This window comes from Pipistrellus hanaki (genome assembly GCF_964339955.1).
Source record: "Pipistrellus hanaki genome assembly, chromosome: 16".
Lineage (NCBI taxonomy): Eukaryota > Metazoa > Chordata > Mammalia > Chiroptera > Vespertilionidae > Pipistrellus > Pipistrellus hanaki.
Genome location: NC_140518.1, coordinates 39,933,234 through 39,951,406, shown reverse-complemented (window position 1 = coordinate 39,951,406; position 18,173 = coordinate 39,933,234). Strand labels below are relative to the sequence as shown.

At 41.5% G+C, this 18,173-nt stretch overlaps 2 protein-coding genes across 5 annotated transcripts in view; one reads left to right on the top strand and one right to left on the bottom strand.

The window, feature by feature from the left end:
- CFAP52 (cilia and flagella associated protein 52) overlaps nt 1-5,517 on the bottom strand; it is a 36,710-nt gene extending 31,193 nt beyond the window's left edge. The window contains exons 1-2 of the mRNA XM_084863928.1: nt 5,357-5,517; nt 192-391 (exon numbers count right to left, since the gene is read on the bottom strand). Of these exons, the coding sequence (XP_084720054.1) occupies nt 192-391; nt 5,357-5,453 (297 nt within the window). The 5' untranslated portion in view covers nt 5,454-5,517. The remainder of the gene's footprint in view (nt 1-191; nt 392-5,356) is intronic.
- Nucleotides 5,518-6,092: 575 nt separating this feature from the next.
- The window catches only part of STX8 (syntaxin 8), a 222,288-nt gene continuing 210,207 nt past the window's right edge, over nt 6,093-18,173 (top strand). Inside the window, exons 1-3 of one of the 4 annotated variants that reach the window (XM_084863951.1) lie at nt 6,093-6,226; nt 9,558-9,657; nt 16,588-16,682. In XM_084863951.1, the coding sequence (XP_084720077.1) occupies nt 6,210-6,226; nt 9,558-9,657; nt 16,588-16,682 (212 nt within the window). In that variant the 5' untranslated portion in view covers nt 6,093-6,209. Of the gene's footprint in view, nt 6,227-9,557; nt 9,658-16,587; nt 16,691-18,173 lie in introns of all 4 variants that reach the window. The other 3 variants (XM_084863952.1, XM_084863954.1, XM_084863953.1) reach the window with 3 other exon arrangements.

Below are 18,173 nucleotides of genomic sequence, written 5' to 3'. Positions count from 1 at the left end.
GAAAGGAGCTCAAGGAGGGTGAGGAGGGAGACGGGGAAGGGTAGAGACGCATGTCCGCACAGAGCTAACCTACTAGTAAGCACAGAGCTAACCTACTAGCAAGCACAGAGCTAACCTGCTAGTAAGTGGGGCAGGTTTGCTAGGCAGGCACCTCTAAGTGACTCACAGGGAGTTACTTTCAGTTTGTTCACCTTGAAGCCCATGAACGTGACCTGTCCCGAGGCGATGTACAGCCCGCTCTTGGAGACGTTCACGCAGGAGACGTTGTTGCTGTGCCCGTGCAGGAAGTTCTGTTGGTTCGTGTTGATCGCCTGGATGAGGACTGTGCAGCCCAGAGGGTAAATCAGGTGTTCCTCGTCAGGGTGGCATTTCAGACCAGTCGGCACGTGTCCTAAAAGGGAGAGATTAAAAACAATCAGAAGGCGCAGAAGTGGCTGGTAATTTTTTTAAAAAATGAGTACAAAGGAGAACACTTTTAATATAAGCCTTAGTTCAACGAAAATAAGTGGTGGGTAACGGGATTTTATTCCACTGACAAGGTCCGTCTAGCGTATGACTTCTCAGACCGTTAGTGCACACACTCTCCAGGTGCCTGGTTGGAAGGTAGGTTCTGGTTTTTAGGTCTGGCGCGGGACAGAGATGTCGCCTTTTTCTGACCAGCTCCCAAGTGCTGCCGATGCTGAGGCTTGTCCAGGAACCCCACTTTGAACAGCAAGGCCCTCGTGCCAATTCTTGCAATTCTAAGGAGCAGGAATGCCTGAGGTGTGAGCAGCCATCCTGTCTGGTGAGGGCATGCTCCTGGGAACACAGGCATGGGGGCAAAGTGAGTTCACTGCCCTGAGCACAAGTTTGGTAAAGATGAAATTCTGGCTTCAGTCCTAAGTCTCCACCAGGCACTTTGAAGAAGCCCGAACCTCTCACAGGAAAATGCCATCTTCTAGATATTTGCCAAGAATCATGTCAACAATTTCAAACCTGTGGAATAGGTTTTTAAAAATATATATATTTAATTGATTTTTTACAGAGAAGAAGGGAGAGGGATAGAGAGCTAGAAACATCGATGAGAGAGAAACATCGACCAGCTGCCTACTGGGGATGTGCCTGCAACCAAGGTACATGCCCTTGACCGGAATCGAACCTGGGACCTTTCAGTCCGCAGACCGACGCTCTATCCACTGAGCCAAACCGGTTTCGGCTGCAATATGTTTGATATTATTGATTATTTTTTTAATTTTTTTTTTTTTTTTTTTTTTTTTTTTTTTTTTTTAGAGAGAGAGAGACAGACAGAGAAATGTTGATTTGTTGTTCCACGTATTTATGCATTCATTGATTGCTTCTTGTATGCTCTCTGACCAGGAATTGAACCTGCAACCTTGATGTATTGGGAAGACATTTTAACCAACTAAGTAACCCAGCCAGGCCTTTGTAATATGTTTTAATGTGAAATAGACACAAGTCCCCCTTATTACTCACCTTTGATTAGGATTTGTTTTAGTTCTTCTTTATAGTTATTTTACAATATAAGCTTCAAGTTTAGCTTGACTTGTTAAAAAGTCATTTTTCGTGGGATGTATTGAATGTATAGATTAATCCAAGAAAAGATAATTTCCATAATGATACATTATGTCTCTTTTCTAAAAAGAGGGTATATTTTCCATATTCTCCTTTTATGTGCCTTCACCCAGTAGCATTTCCAATTTTTCTTTGGAAAGATCTCATACATTTCTTATTACGTTTATTCCTGGGTACTTTAAAATCTTATTTATTGATGTTTCCATTCTCCACCATAAAGTGTCATATTTATTAATGTAGCTTTCTGGTCTTTCAATGAATTTGTCTTTTATATTTAACTCCCACTGGAATTTATTTTGGAGCAGAGTATGATCCCAGTAGCTAAATAGATTTCCTTTTTGCTCAGATGGCCAAATGTATTTACCAAGTAAATTATTTCTTTAATTTTGTTATTTTTCCTTTTTTATGCAGTAAGTTCTCATAATACTAAGCTTTATGTCTGCGGGTGATCTATTCCTACTAAAATGTATATTTGTTTATTTCTAATTGCAGGCTCCCTATAAATAATCATATGGGCTATCCACATGGCAAAAGTAAAATTAGATCTGCACTTCCCACCATCCACAAACAATACATTCCAGGTAGATCAAGGATCTAAATGTGAAAAACAAGACTCAATGAAATGACTTCTTAAACATAACACCAAAAGAGCCAATCCTAACAGAAAATGCCAGTATATGCATCCAATCAATGTTGCTGATTCTCTCTCATCGATGTTTCTATCTTTCTCTCCCTCTCCTTTCCTCTCTCTCTCAAATCTAAAATCAATAAAAATATATTTTTAAAAAATGAATAATCCAATGGCACCACCTCTATCTAGTTTCAAAACATTTCCAGACTGTAAATTTTTAAACCATTTTTTAAATAAATTTTAAAGAATTTTAAAAAGTATATTTTATTGATTTTTTTGCAGGGAGGAAGGGAGAAGGATAGAGAGTTAGAAACATTGATGAGTGAAAAACATCAACCAGCTGCCTCCTGCACACCCCCCACCGGGGATGTACCCACAACCAAGGTACATGCCCTTAACCGGAATCGAACCTGGGACCTTTGAGTCCACAGGCTGACGCTCTATCCACTGAGCCAAACCAGTTTCAGCTAAAGCATTTTTAAAAATTGACTTTTGAGGGAGTAAGGGAGATATAGATAAAACATTTTATTGACTGGGTTCCAATAAAATTTTATTTACAAAAATAGGCAGAAGCCCAGACTTGGTCTATGCGCAGTAGTTCGCAACCTTTCTAATGCTGTGACCCTTTAATACAGTTCCTCATGTTGTGGTGACCCCCAACCATAAAATAATTTTCGTTGCTACTTCATTACTATAATTTTGCTACTGTTATGAACTGTAAAATATCTGTTTTCCAATGGTTGTAGGAGACCCTGCTAGCGGTTCTCAACTAGCAGGTGCCAGGCCAGGGACCTGAGGCTACCCCCCCTGCCTGATGGGGCTTGACAAGGGTGGGACTGGCCAGGTCTGGATCTAGCCCAATGGTGGTGATGGGGGGGGGGGGAGCCGGGGCCGGTTCTCACATGATTTTGAGGCACATGTGGGTGGGTGGGGACTTGATTCTGGGTCCCCCTTTTAATGTGTATGAATTTCATGCACCGGGCCACTAGTAGCCTTATAAAATGCTTTCCTAAACAACACGACTATATTTGGTTTGCTTACATAATAAATTCCCATTAAAATAAAACACCCGAAAGAGTCAAGTACAGTTAAACATTTACTCCCTCAAGTTAAAACTCATAAACTAGAATGTGAAACTACAATGAGTTCTAGTGTCATCATGATAAAAGGGGCTTTATTATGCTTCTAATTTGTTTCCATGTGGAGACTAAACTCAATTACCTGGTATTGAAGGCCTCTAAAATCTGACCCCAGGTTCTTTCCTGGGTTATCCTGCCCTCCCTGACCCTGAAGCCACACCACGCCTTTGCCATTCTCCAACCAGTCCCCACACGCTCCACCTTCCTTCTTTGCTCACCGTATTCCTGCTGCCTGGAATATTCTGCTCCTCAGTCTTTCCTCTGACTTCTACCCAGCTTTAAAGACTACTTGAATTAACCCTTCCTTGACATCCCAAACTTTCATAAAGTTTGCTTATTTTTTTATGAGCAGTTTTATAGAATTTTTAATATTTTTATCATCATTCTGAACTCTCAGTTAATTTCATATCTCCATTTCATTTTATCTCTTCTTCTGGAGAATTCTCTCTTTCATTCATTTTTTTTCTTTCTTTTTTTTTTTTTTTGTCTCTCCATTCTGGCTGTCTGTTTGGGTTTGTGTCTATGTGCTAGGTAGATCTGCTATGACTCCCGATCTCTAGCTCAGGACAGTGAGATGCTATTTCTGCCCCAGTACCCTGTTTAGGGCTATTAGCAATCCACAGCTTTCGGCTCCCTCTTCTGGAGCTGCACGGCTTTGGAAAGGACCAAGATGTGCACCAGGGTCTGCTTTTCCTATACCTGGACCCACAAGGAGATCAGGCAAAGGCTCAAAGCCTCCAGAGATCCTTCGGTCTCATGTTACTAACCTTGATTGGCCTTGGAGCAAGCATGTCAAACTCGAGGCCCACGAGTTTTTGTGGTCCACCCAATATTTTTGTGGCCCACCAATATAACGGTATGTCAGAAATGTTATAATAAAAATTTCATAACTTAATTTTTACAATATCCTGTTATACATAATTATTAATAACGAACTACAATGTTCGCTAATGACTGATTACTATAATCATGTTGCATTCATTTCCCTTACATGCCTTATGCATAGGCACACCATTTCCCTCCACTAATACTGACAGCAAATATTTTAGCAGCTGATTGCCATGTCATTAGTCTTGGACTGACTCATTGGGTGTGCGCAACAGGAAATATTTCACTTTCAGAGAACAAGAAAAATAGGTTTATTTGCATTTTGCTTATTAATTTGTGCAGTTATTTGTAAAAAAAAATTGACAACAACAACAAAAAAAAGAAAAAGAAAAAGAAATAATGCTACTATAATATTCCCCTGCTTTTTGGGCACACATTTCTGTTCCATGTCAAGTATAGTGTTTGGAGGGTACATCAAAAATCTGTAAAATGTACTCAGAAATTACCCTAAGGAAAAAAGACTAAAAAGGTTACCTAGGCAGATGTCCTTTGTAGCATTTAAAAATAAATGTAGAAAATGAAATAATTGTTGAGAACTGATTATTGAGAACTGCTTATCAAAGTTCGCATTGTTGATCAGTTGTTAGAATTCGACCACCAGTGTTTGGACTTAATGAACAATGGCATTTTTTGGGATTGGCAATGATGAAAACATTTTGTAACTGTCTCTCAGACGATACACATCGTACTGCGTGCTAGTTAACTAGTTAAAACAAGTGATGTCATTACAAATCAGCTATTCAGATAATTTAGGTAATTTATTTATTTATTTATTTATTTATTTATTTATTTCATAAATACATACATTTTCTTGAATTTAGCAGACAGTACTCGTATTATTTATATTTTATAGTGGCGGCAAAAAGTCTAGCGCCGGCCTTGAAAATTTTTTTATTTATTATATTTGCAAATTGTACTTACGTTGAAATTTTAAAAATATATTACAATACTATTTTTGCTTTCTATGACAATTTTTGTTGCTCCATATAGACCAAATTTTTAATCAAGAACTCCCCCCCCCCTTTGTCAATGGTGTCCCGCTTTATCAATGTTAAAATCTGGTCACCTTACACTACACATCCCAGGATTCCCACACCACCCAGCCCAGACAGACTCCTGGCCTCACCATTGAAGCCGATCACAGCCTGAAGCTCCAGATCGGCCACCTCGGCTGCCTCGGCCATCTCCAGCACTTGGGTCTTGGGCAAAATTTGGGTCTCCATCCTGCGGAGACACACCTCTCACTTTTCCCTCCACCTCCGGGACTCACAGCGTCTTCTGGTCGTTATGGTAACGCGCGCGCGCGCAAGCGCATCAGACCCGCGCCCGCGCTAAACCTAGCCTGCGGCGTTCAAATCCCTGCAAGCTCTTTTGCAAATAGAGAGAGGGCTTCTTTTTCCTAGTTTTCTGCAAAGTTAGGGGCTACCAAATGCACAGGAGGGATTACTCATTCCCCCAAAGAGAGTCTGTGATTCTTTTGGTAACTATATAATCAAGTACTTAATGGCATTTAGGATTTCTTCTGATGGGGAGACGGCCATAAAATAATATATAATTAATACTTCAGGTCGCCAGTTTGAAGCTGGTTAAAAAAGGAGTTTAAGCTTTACGGAGGTATAATTGACATATCATCAAATTCACTTAAAGTTTTAGTGAACTTATACACTTGTATAAGGATCACCGCGCTCGCTTCAGTTTTAAGCAGGATGCAATTTTCTGTTAACAGCAGGAGGTTTAGAGGCACTTCCACTAACAGGGAACATGATTACATTTTGTTCAACAATTTTATTTTAAGTGTACCCAGCGGTTCGCGTCTCTTAGAGGAAGCAGATTGCTCCGACCTACTGTCCCTCAGTGGAGCGTGGAAGACTTGGCAGTCTGTCTGCGCGTTCGGGTCGGAGCGCGGGGTGTGGCCCGCGCGGGCCGCCGTAGCCAGCTGCTGCGGGCCGGAAGTGTCCGGGAGCGGCGGAGACAGCGCTATGGCTCCGGACCCCTGGTGAGTCCCGGGTGGCGGCGGCCACGCGCGTGGGGTCTTTGAGGGGGGAGGCCGGGTTTCCGGGGAGCAGGCGGCCGCTGGGCATGGCGGCTGAAGGCCTTTAGAAATAAGAGGAGGGGCTGCAAGGGCTCTTCCGCTGCCCACGGGGTGTCTGTCTGCCGCATCCCGCCGCCCTCGGTGTTCGCAGGGGTGGCCGGGGCAGGAGACCCAGGAGCCCCTCCGAGCTGAGGGCTCGCGCTGAAATCCGGACCCTCCGCTCGCCCTTCTGGGCCGCGTCTCGCCGCGGGGATTTCCCGCGCCCCCTGCTGTGGAGCTGGCTGAGGCAGGCTCCGCTGCACTCCTGGGACAGTGCAGTGGGAGGCACCTTTCTGTGGGATGCCTGGCCACCCGGTGAAGCCCCTGATCGCACAGGTTCAGAATCCATCGTCACCAGCCAGCTGGTAACCCCTTGGCGCTAGGACCCACGTCTTGTGAGTCCTTCAGAAAACTTGTGGGAATCTGGGATGGGAACTATGCATTCGTTTATAAGGTATTTTACCCTGACTCGAGTCAATATCATTTACAGCAACCCTTGCAGTAAAACCATAGCTGTTTAGTTGTTTATTTTATTCAACAATGAAATCCCCAGGGACTGAATGATGAGAGACTCAGTTCTGATCCCAAGGAACAGATTGCCACAGTTTATCAGACTTGAGCCTTTTTGTGTAATAATTAAGAACATTACAGTTCTGTAAAGTTCTTTTTGGAGTATATGTCTTATGTTGACATCTCTAATTATAGTTTGTGATTGCTTAAGCCTGGACATTAGAATGGATTGCAAGATCGAAGTTAGCAGAGATACTAAGATCTGGTATCTGGGCCAATGGCTTGATTTAACACTATTTTTTCCTCAGGTCCCCCATCAAGCCCCGCTGGGCAGGAGGCGTGGTCTGAGTTCCCCTTCAAGCCCCACCAGCAGAGGGTACAGCCTCAGGTCCCCCGTCAAGCCCTGCTGGGCTGGGGGCGCAGTCTGAGTTCCTCCGATCCAGCACTGGAGGTGCACCTTTAGGTCCCCCATCAAGCCCTGCTGGGTGGGGAGCACAACCAGAGGTCCCCTGTCAAGCCCGCCAGGCAGGGAGGTGCAGCCTCAGGTCTCCTGGCCCAGTGCTGGGGCGGGGGGAGCAGCCTGAGGTCCCCTAGCCCAGCACCCGGATGGGGAGTGCACCTTGAGAGCCCCTATCAGGCCACACCAGGTGGGGGGCGTCGCCTCAGGTCCCCTGGCCTGTGGGGAGGGAAGGAAAGGGGGAAGGTCATGGCCTGAGGACCCCTGGCCAGTGTCAAGGTGGGAGGTGCGGTCTGAGGTCCCTCGGCCTGGTGCTGGGGTAGGGGGCACAGCCTGAAATCCCCTCCCAAGCCCCACCTGGTGGGGAGTGCAGTCTGAGATCCCCCAGCCTGGCGCTGGGGCGGGGGGAGCAGTCTGAGGTCCCCTAGCCCAGCACCAGGACGCAAAATGCACCTTGAGGTCCCCTGTCAAGCCCCGCTGGGCAGGGAGCATGGCCTCAGGTCCCCTGGCCTGGTCCTGGGGTGGAGGGCATAGCCTGAGGTCCCCCAGCCTGAGGTCCCCTGTCAATCTCTGCCGGGTTGGGGGATGTGGCCTGAGGTCCCCTGTCAAGCCCTATGGGGGTGGGGTGCGCGTAGCCTCAGGTCCCTGCTGATTGCTCGTTAAGGTTACTTATGGGAACCTGGCTTCAGTTATGGGTGCAGCCATCTTTGTGATGGAGTGATGGTCAATTAGCATATTCCCTCTTTATTAGATAGGATGCCTTGCAGAGAGTCAATACTGGCAATTGGTTATGTAATTGAATAGCTTGAGAAGTCTTGTACTGGTCTCCTGTTGCTTTCTCTCCTTCCCAGCAGTTTATTAAAATGGAGTTCAGGTTAATTTTCCTGAACTAGTACTTGAGGCACTTATATGCTTTATGATGCGGTGATGAGATTGCATTACCACCAGACCAGTGGTTCCCAAATTTTGTTACAGATTGGAACCACCTGGGAGCTTTTACAACTCGTCCTGTCCAGGGCAAACCCCATCCCAATTCAACCAGAATGCTGTGGGGAGAGGCAGGAGTTGGTGGTGGATTTTTTGTTTTGTTTTTTTAAATTCCCCATTCTACCTAATAAAAGAGTAATATGCAAATTAACCATCACTCTGCTATACCCACAAGCCATGCCTACCAGCCAATCAGAGTGAGTATGCAAATAAACCAAATCAAGATGGCTACAGCCACAGAGAGCTGGAGGGAGGCTTGGGTTTCCCAGGCAATGGGGAAGCCAGGCTTTCTGTCTGCCCTTGCCTGCTTGAGCCTCCACTCCAGGCTACAAAGTTTCAATTATAGAAGATACATAAATTCCAGATACCAGGGCCTCTGCTTGGGTCGCCAGGGGGCGTTTTTTTGCTGAGAAAATTCACAGGCCCCTCACTTAGGGGCCCCCCCCCCCATGTCTCAAGGGAACCCCCACCCTGATTCAGGACACGCTTCAGGGCAAACCAGCTGGCCCCCACCCATGCACCAGGCCTCTATCCTAAATAATAAAAGAGTAATATGCAGATTGACCATCACTCCAACACACAATATGGCTGCCCCCATCTGGTCAAAGATCCTGCCCCCATGTGGACACAAGATGGTCACCACAAGATGGCCAGCAGGGAAGGGCAGTTGAGAGGGGCCAGGCCTGCAAGGGAGGGTAGTTGGAGGTGATCAACCCTGCATGGGAGGGCAGTTAGGGGTGACCAGGCCAGGAGAGCAGAGAAGTTGGGAGCAAACAGGCTGGCAGGAGAGCAGTTAGACATCAATCAGGCTGGCATGGGAGTGGTTAGGGGGTGATCAGGCTGGCAGGCAGAAGCGGTTAGGGGCAATCAGGAAGGCAGGCAGGTGAGCAGTTGGGAGCCAGCAGTCCTGGATTGTGAGAGGGATGTCTTGCTTCTAATTAGACCAGGCATCCTTCCGGACATCCTTCTGGATGACCTTCCAGACGAAGCCGGGTGAAGGCAAGCTGGGAGGGCCCTAGCAAGCCACCAAGGCACCAAGAGACATCCCTCTCACAGTTCCTGGATTTTATTATTATAGAAGATAGAGCGGAGGAGAAAAAGAGAAAATGTAGCCAAGCTGGGACCAGGACCCAATTTTCCTTTTGAGCCTCCCTCCTATTTTCTTAATGATGCATGTCTTGAATCACCTGTTCTTTTTTGATATACATGAAAAAAATTCATATATATAGTATAAAATATATAATACATAAATTTCTTTTTAAGTACCTTACATGCTTTTTTCCTTTTATGACTTTGATACAGGTTCTCCACATATGATTCTACTTGTCAAATTGCACAAGAGATTGCTGAGAAAATTCAACAAAGAAACCAGTATGAAAGAAATGGTGAAAGTACAACCAAGGTATGGCCAGGAGGGAATTACTAGTAGTACTGCAAATGATTTGTTTGAGCTTTGAGGTCTGAAACCCCCTCCCCCTCCGCCCACTTATTTCTGAGGGTTTGTGTGTGTGTATGTGTGTGTATATGTGTGCATGTATAATGGTCTACATGTTTGTTTGTTGCATTGACATTACAACCAAACAGTTAATAGTTACTTAATCACTGACACTAACTGAAGCATGGCATCTCTTTAATTTCTCCTGTTTTATCTTAAAAGTTTCTAACCATTTTAGTCTAGTTCTAGGGTTGGTATCCTTTCCACCCCAGATAGTAATTCTTTTAGGTTTTGCAGGACCAGAGGCCATGTCCTCATTTCTTTGGGTATTCATTCTCACCAAAAGAATAACAGTCTTTTTTTACACATTACATTTAAAAATGTAAGAATTGATTCTCTTTTTCTTTGTCTTATGCTATTCTTTGTTTCTGTTTATACTTATTTTTAGGATTTTCTTTCTCTCTCTTACCTTGCTGATTTAATTTTAAATATGTAAAACATTTACATTGTTAAAAAGTCAAAATTGTACACAAAAGTACAAAGTTTTGTTCCCATCTCGGTCTTCCACCCTTTCTTCACCTACTTCCTATAGGTAAGTATTTTCATTAATTTCTGATTTATTCTTCTCGCATTACTTTTTGATTTGATTTGCCGAAATAAGCTTTTCTCTGTGTATGTATTTTTCTCTTCCTTTTAAACAAAATGCTCTTTTGTATCTTGTTCTTTTTATTTAATAATATATCGTAGAAATCTATTAATTCATTAGGGCTGATAATATTCTAGTGTCTGTTCTAGTGAGCATTTAGATTGTTTTCAGTCTGTTGCTGTTATGAATAATGCTGCATTAAATAGCTTTGTGCTTTTTTTCTTTGTATTTTTAGAAGTGTCTTTTAAGGGTGAATTCTTAGAACCATGATATGTATGATTTTTTTTTTAAAATTAATTTTTTCATTGATTTTTTTCCCTCCAGAGAGGATGGAAAGAAGGGAGAGAGAGAGAGAGAGAGAATAACAATTTTGTAGCTTTATTTATGCATTTGAAATTTTAAAAAATATGTTTTTATTGATTTTTAGAGAGAGAAGAAGAGAGAGGGATAGAGAGATAGAAACATCAATGAGAGAGAAACATTGATCAGTTGCCTCTTGCATGCCTCCTACTGGGGATTGAGCCCACAATCCGGGCATGTGCCCTGACCAGGAATTGAACTGGTGACCTCTTGGTTCCTAAGTTGATGCTCAACCATTGACCCACACCAGCCAGGCTTGCTTATAGTATTTTAAAGGTGTGTTAACTTAGATGCACAAGAACAATGGGCAGAGTTGGCTTAAAACCTTTTCCTAAAGAAATTACAGGTCTCGGGCATGACTACTGCTGTGACCTGCCCAGTTAGGAATTAATGATCAGATCACCTGTGCGTTTACTTTGCACAGCACACCCTTTTTCTTTCTTCCACCCGCAATTCCCCCTTTTGGTCATAAATCAATCCCAAGGATTTGCTGATGATCAGCCTTTTGGTAGAGAATAGTGCGGTCTCACAGATCTAGGAGGGTTCATTCCTAGGCAGTTTCAGTATCCACATCATCTTGTTGACCATGGGGGATGGGACAGTGCTGTTACCATGGGATCTGAGTGGAGGCCTAATTTCTCCCCCAAAAGGAAGAGCAGGTAAATGGAAGGCAGTCAGGTCTTATGGCCTTCTCTGCAAAAAAACACTCTGGATCACTTCTATCCTGTGAATTACCATGATCCAGGTATTGCCATCTGTCTCACTCACTATTTTGGTATCTTGTATAACATTTACCTAAGCATTAAAAGAGTATTAACAGTTATCTCATACATGTTCAATAATCATAAACAAATTGTATAGGACAAAAAGATCAAGCGTAACTATTTTTTAATTTTTCATTATTATTTTTCAATAACTCTTTATTGTTCAGATTATTACATTTGTTCCTCTTCTCCTCTCTCCCCCATAGCTCCCCTCCACCCAGTTCCCACTCCACCCTCTGCCCTTTACCCCCACCCGACTGTCCTCATCCATAGGTGTATGATTTTTGTTCAGTCTCTTCCCACACCCTCCACACCCCTTCCCCCCGAGAATTGTCAGTCCACTCCCTTTCTATACCCCTGATTCTATTATATTCACCAGTTTATTCTGTTCATCAGATTTTTTATTCACTTGATTTTTAGATTCACTTGTTGATAGATATGTATTTGTTGTTCATAATTTTTTTCTTTACCTTTTTCTTCTTTTATCTCTTCTTAAAGAATACCTTTTAGCATTTCATATAATACTGTTTTGCAGTGATGAACTCCTTTAGCTTTTTCTTATATGTTAAGCTCTTTATCTGATCTTCAATTCTGAATGATAGCTTTGCTGGGTAGAGTAATCTTGGTTGTAAGTTCTTGCTATTCATCACTTTGAATATTTCTTGTCACTCCCATCTGGCCTGCATAGTTTAAGTTGAGAAATCAGCTGACAATCTTATGAGTGCTCCCTTGTAGGTAATTAACTGTTTTTCTCTTGCTGCTTTTAAGACTCTCTCTTTGTCTTTTGCTCTTGGCATTTTAATTATGATGTGTCTTGGTGTGGTCCTCTTTGGATTCCTTTTGTTTGTGGTTCTCTGTGCTTCCTGGACTTGTAAGTCTATTTCTTTTACCAGGTGGGGGAAGTTTTCAATCATTATTTCTTCAAATAGATTTTCAGTATCTTGCTCTCTCTCTTCTCCTGGCACCCCCATAATTCTGATGTTGGTATGCTTCAAGTTGTCCCAGAGGCTTCTTACTCTATCTTCACATTTTTTGGATCTTTTTTCTTTTTGCTTTTCCAGTTGGGTGTTTTTTGCTTCTTTGTATTTTAAATCTTTGACTTGATTCTTGCAGTCCTCTAGTCTGCTGTTATATGTCTGTATATTATTTTTTTTTAATTTCAGTCAGTGTATGCTTAATTTCTAGTTGGTTCTTTTTCATATCCTCAAGGGTCTCACTAAACTTATTGGCCTTTTCTAGAAAATTCTCGCAAAATCTTATATTTTTGAATATTCTTATAATCTTATGGTTTTGAACTCTATGTCTAGTTGTTTGCTTTCCTCCATTTCTTTCATTTGTGACCTGTTTCTTTGTCTCCATATTTTGGCTGCTACCCTGAGTTGATAGAGTGGCTTTGTGTGCCAGGTGTCCTATAGAGCACAGTTACCTGAGTTGGACACTCTTGGTGCACCCCTTTGTGGGCTGTGTGCACAGTCTTGTTGTAGTTAAGCCTTGATTGTTGTTGGTATCACTGGGAGGAATTGAACTCCAGGGCAATTGGCCGTGAGGATCAGCTATGTCTACAATGGGAGAAGTTCTTATGAGGAGACACCCTTATGAGGCAATACTTGCTTCAGTGGGACTTTGGTGCTCATTGAGACTGCTCCCTGAGTCTATCCCTTATGGATCTGAGGAGTTGTAATCTGGATGGTCCTACTCTGACTCTTGGGTACACTGGCTCTTGAACTCCAAGGAGGTGCTAATTTAGCCTCTGCCTGAGGCCACCCAGCAGATTCCTCTTGTTTGTTTGGGTTTTGGAGGTGCCCAGACTCATGAGGCCCAGCTGTGAAGCAGTGCAAGCTTCTGTGCGGCCTTGGCCTTCTTTTGGATTGTCTGGGTCTCTCTGACTCAGCTGCAGTTTATTAGGTAAGTTTAGATTTCAAAGAACCAGGCCATTCATATGCAATAGCCTCTGTGTACAGCTTGGATGTGGCGGAGTCTCAGGGCAGAGCAAACAGCAATGGCTTTCCATCAGCCCTGCCCTAAGAGACCCCCGAGTCTCAGTGTCCCATGGTAAGCGCTGCAAGCACCTCTGAGAGAAAGCCGTCCTCTAGTTCAGCCTGCTGCCAGACAGTCCAGTTTCTCCCCATATGAGTCTGGGTCCCCAGAGTCTCGCCCAGAACTGGAGTTCAGAGCAGTGGGGAGCTTATGTCTCCCTCCCAATTGAGAAAGTCAGTTGCCAGTCCTCTCTGCGTGCACGCCTCCCTACCTCCACACTTTACTTCTGCAGCTCCTCTGAGTCTCAGTGTGCTTTTCTCTGCCCTTCTGGTTGTAGAATTTCCACTCAGCCAGCCTTCCTGTGGTTCTGGATGTGGTTCTGCCCATTTTGTCTTTTAGTTGTAGTTTTGAAGTTGTTGTGTGAGGCAGCAAGTTCAGGTGTTTACCTATGCCACCATCTTGGTTTCTCTCTCAAGTATAACTATTATTGTGACTAGTATTATTAGCAGACAGGCAAAGACAAATAATTGGTTTCTGAGTTCTATGCCAATATATAGGCCCTGTTGATGTGTTTGGACAGCCATCTACCTCTGTCTACCTATTAAGCTTTTTTTCTGTTTTTATTTTTTTAAACACATCAATCTTTATAATATTTTCGTTTTATTTTAGTGTGTTGTAGGGATCTGATTTCCCCCCCATTTGATAAATTATTAATTATCTTCACCCAAAACATATGAAATATTCTGTATCTCATTCATTGAACTTTCACACAGCTGAACTATTTCTGGACCTTCTGATCTATTTTAGTAATGAAATTGTTAGCAGCTGCCAACATAATACTCCTGTAGTTTTTAATAAAGATTTATTATCTGATTACTTAATTCCCTGGTATTATACCTATTTATGAATTTTCTATATTTTTCTTCATTTATCCTTCTTTTAGAGTGATCTTTCACAGCTTCATGAAAAAAGAACTTTGTGCTGTGCCTTTACTATAATTATTACTTCCTGTCCTATAAAAGGACTCATATGGAATTTTTGACTATATTAAATTGGAGAGCATTTACATTTTTTACAATATCGAGTCTTTCTTTTTACTCATTCCTTCAGCAGTATTCCCTGAAGTTATTATAGGCCAGATACTGTGCTAGATTAATTTTTAGATTGTGTTGATAATAATAATAATGTCTTAAAATAATAATTAAATAATTCTCCCTAGCTAATACTGAATTTAAGAATGTCCTTGATTTAGTGAATTTTTCCCTGTTTCTAGTAATCTTTCAGTTCTCTTAACTTTTCCAAATAGACTATTAATAATCTGAATAAAAATAATTTCATTTCCTTTCTAGCTCTAATGTATTTCTTTAATTTGTCTTACTGCATTGGTTAGAACTTCTAGACCAAAGTTAAATAATATTGCAGTTAAGGCAATAGTGCTTCATTCATAGTTTGCTTTCTTTGTTTTGTTTTTAAATAATTTCTCCCATACTGTATTAATCATATATTTTTCTGTTTTTAATCTTTAACCCTATTTGCTTTATTATTAGATTTTTTTCATAACAAACTATTCTTAAGTTACTAGTGTAGATTCTACTTGGTGATGGTCTATTGTAATTTTTAATGTAATTCTGAATTTGCTTTGCTAATATTTCAAAAAGATGTTTACATTTATAACCTTTAATGGAGATTGCCATGTGGCTTCCCTTTTCTATTATCTCTGTTAGTGCTTGTTACCAGAGTGTGTAAGCTTAAACTATGAATTAGGCATTTCTTCTTTTCCTGTTCTTTGTAAAGTTTCTGTTAAATTATGGTAATAGAAGTTTTTCCCCCTGATTATAAATGTAATCATTTCTCCCTACTTACATAACCACGCTTGCCATTTTGATGTATTTAGTTCCTGGATTGTTTTCTTCATGTGTGGGTGACATTGTGTTTTATGACTTGATTTTTTTCTCCGTTTAATAAATTATGATGGATGGCTTTCTATGTCAACATTTTTATTTCAGTCATACTTTTTAATGACTACATTCTCTCTTATGTCTTGAATACTTTTCTCTTTTAATATGGAACGCTCACGAATTTGCGTGTTATCCTGTGTGGGGCCATGCTAATCTTCTCTGTACCGTTTCCATTTTAGTGTATGTGCTACCCAAGCGAGCACTAACTTTGTAGATTCTTCTTAGGCCTGTGTGTGTGTGTGTGTGTGTGTGTGTGTGTGTGTGTTGCTTTTTTGTTTGTTTATTTAGCTCTTTACTTCGAGAATGAGGAGAAATATCCTCTCTTTGGAGTTTCCCCATAAACATTGTGGGTGGTTTTTCTGTGGTCCCCAGAGGTATCAGAATAGTTTAGGTTAGACCTTCCTTGGCTGTCGATTTTTTGAAGGTTGCTTCATGTGGGCAGCCTTTGGCCCGTTTCAGGCGTTCTGCTGTTAATCTGGGGAGGGAGCCCTGCTCCCACTATGGTTGTATAATTGCCATTTTTAACATGACAGCACATGAAACCTGTGATAGTCTGTCTTTTGAAACATATCTCTGATTTCATCCATGGCTCACTATGTTTAATTTACGGGGGCGATTTTATTTTTCACTTTTCTAAGCTCCTAGGAAGCTCTCTCTCCACCCCTCCTCCGTCCTTTAAGGTAGCACTGATAATCACAAACAGAAATTGCCTCTGGGTTTATAAATAGAATGATTGGAAAAAATTCACACAATCCTGGAAAAAGAGCAACGTTTAGTTAGCATTCCTCGTGTGTAGAAAGAACACACGGCTCTAAAGCTTTTAAATGCGTTATTCCTAGTAAGATGGTGGTTCTCACTGGGGAGAACGAAGCCTGGAGAACACCGTCTCCAGGAGGGACAGACAGGATAAGAAGGTTGATTCTCCGGTGACAGAAGTCAGTAGATGGTGAGGGCAAAGTGACAGTTTCCAGTCAATGCCAGTGTTAGACATGCCTGGCTTGCCACCTGCTCAGGTTGCAGTGACCATTCAGATTCCGTGGCCCCTGAGGCTGTCATTGGGAGAATGGCTAAGGGTCTCTCCCAGTCCTCCCTGGATTGAATCAGTAGCACAGGAAGCAGCGTGTACATGATGCTTTTAGAGGATTCTCTGCGTTCGGACCGGCATACTTAGGATGTGTTCTTTTCTTTTCAGCTTACGGTGACAATCAGAGCTTTGTTGCAGAATCTGAAGGAAAAGATCGCCCTTTTGAAGGACTTATTGCTAAGAGCTGTGTCAACACATCAGATGTATCCATGTAAACATTTCCACCTCTCTTCTAGAGTGGGAGGAAAAACGGTCTTATTTTAAGAAAGGATGGAATCTGGGCCACCCAGATTTTTCCACAGCTTAAGGAAGACCTGGTTTCCAAAATATCCCAATACTGTTGATTTCTATTTTAAGGGTCTGTTACATGTTTTACAGTGAATATGCTAGCGAAGCAAGACATGCTGAAGGAATTAGCTTATTTGGGCTTACTACCTGTCTAGACTGCCTTGAAGGGCAGTATCAGCAGAAACCATACTCTCCCCCCCGCCCCCCCTCAGTTTATATGGATTATTGGGATGTAACTTGTTTGCCTTATTATTTTTCATGCTGTATGAACACTGACTCTGGTTTGGGAATTTTGGGGGGATGGGGGGAGAGCAGTTGCTTGAAGCAAGTTGAGTCATCATCTCAACTTCCACCAACACTGTCCAAGTATTAAATTTTTTTTTTTTTTTTTAAGAAATTCATAATCTGGCCAATTTAGTGAAATACATGTGACCTATGAACTAAATGAATCCTTTAACCTGAGCTTATATCAATTTGGAAATTGACATAAAATTAGTCCTCTCTTCATTTCTTAAAATTGTCAGTAGTTCATACCCAAAACCCAAATTATAGTATCTCAGGAAATAGTTGTTATTGCACAGTTTTAAATAGGGGAAAATGTAGGAATATAATTTTTTAGGTAAAACAATAGAAAATGTTTTTTAAAAATATTTTTCTCCAAGTGTAACCCCCTTTATGTCACCAGGGAGGTTTGTTTAGATTAGTTGCATGATTTTTCATATATTCAGTTATTAAGCCACTAAGGTTTCAGAATAAAAGTTTAATTTCAATAAGCAAGCAGGACCTTATTTTTAACTAGATTGGAATATTCTAATACATTTAGTTTTTAACTTTACCTTCTATCTGGTATCATTTTTTACTTACTGCACAGTTAATCTATTATATATAGAGTTTTTATTTTATCAAAATCAACAAGTTTTAAATTGGTAGGCTGTTTTCTCCACTTTAGTACTAAGTACTGGGAAGTCTGCACATGAGGTCAAGGTGTGAAATTTCGTTTTGTTGTTATCTAAAGCACATATATTTGAAAGGTAACTGAGTATTGTTACAAAAGGCAATATTAACAACTATGTATTTGCTAACTTCCATTAAGGTAACTGATTATTATTCATCTAATAATATTTATGTGCCAAGCATGTAAGGCACAAAGGGTTCAAATTAAAAACTTATACTTTTCTCTGTTAATAATTTCTGGTAATTATAGAGAGTAGTAAGCATTCTACCCTAATAATGAACTTGGTTCTTCTACATGCCTGCAGTCTGACCATCTGTTGGAATCTCTTAGACTTTGGTTTTGTGGTGATCTCAGAATTGCTGAATTAAGCACTAAGCATTTAAAATTACCAAACAGAATTATTCAGCAACATTATGAAAATATTTAAAGACCTTACTATGGATAATTTAGA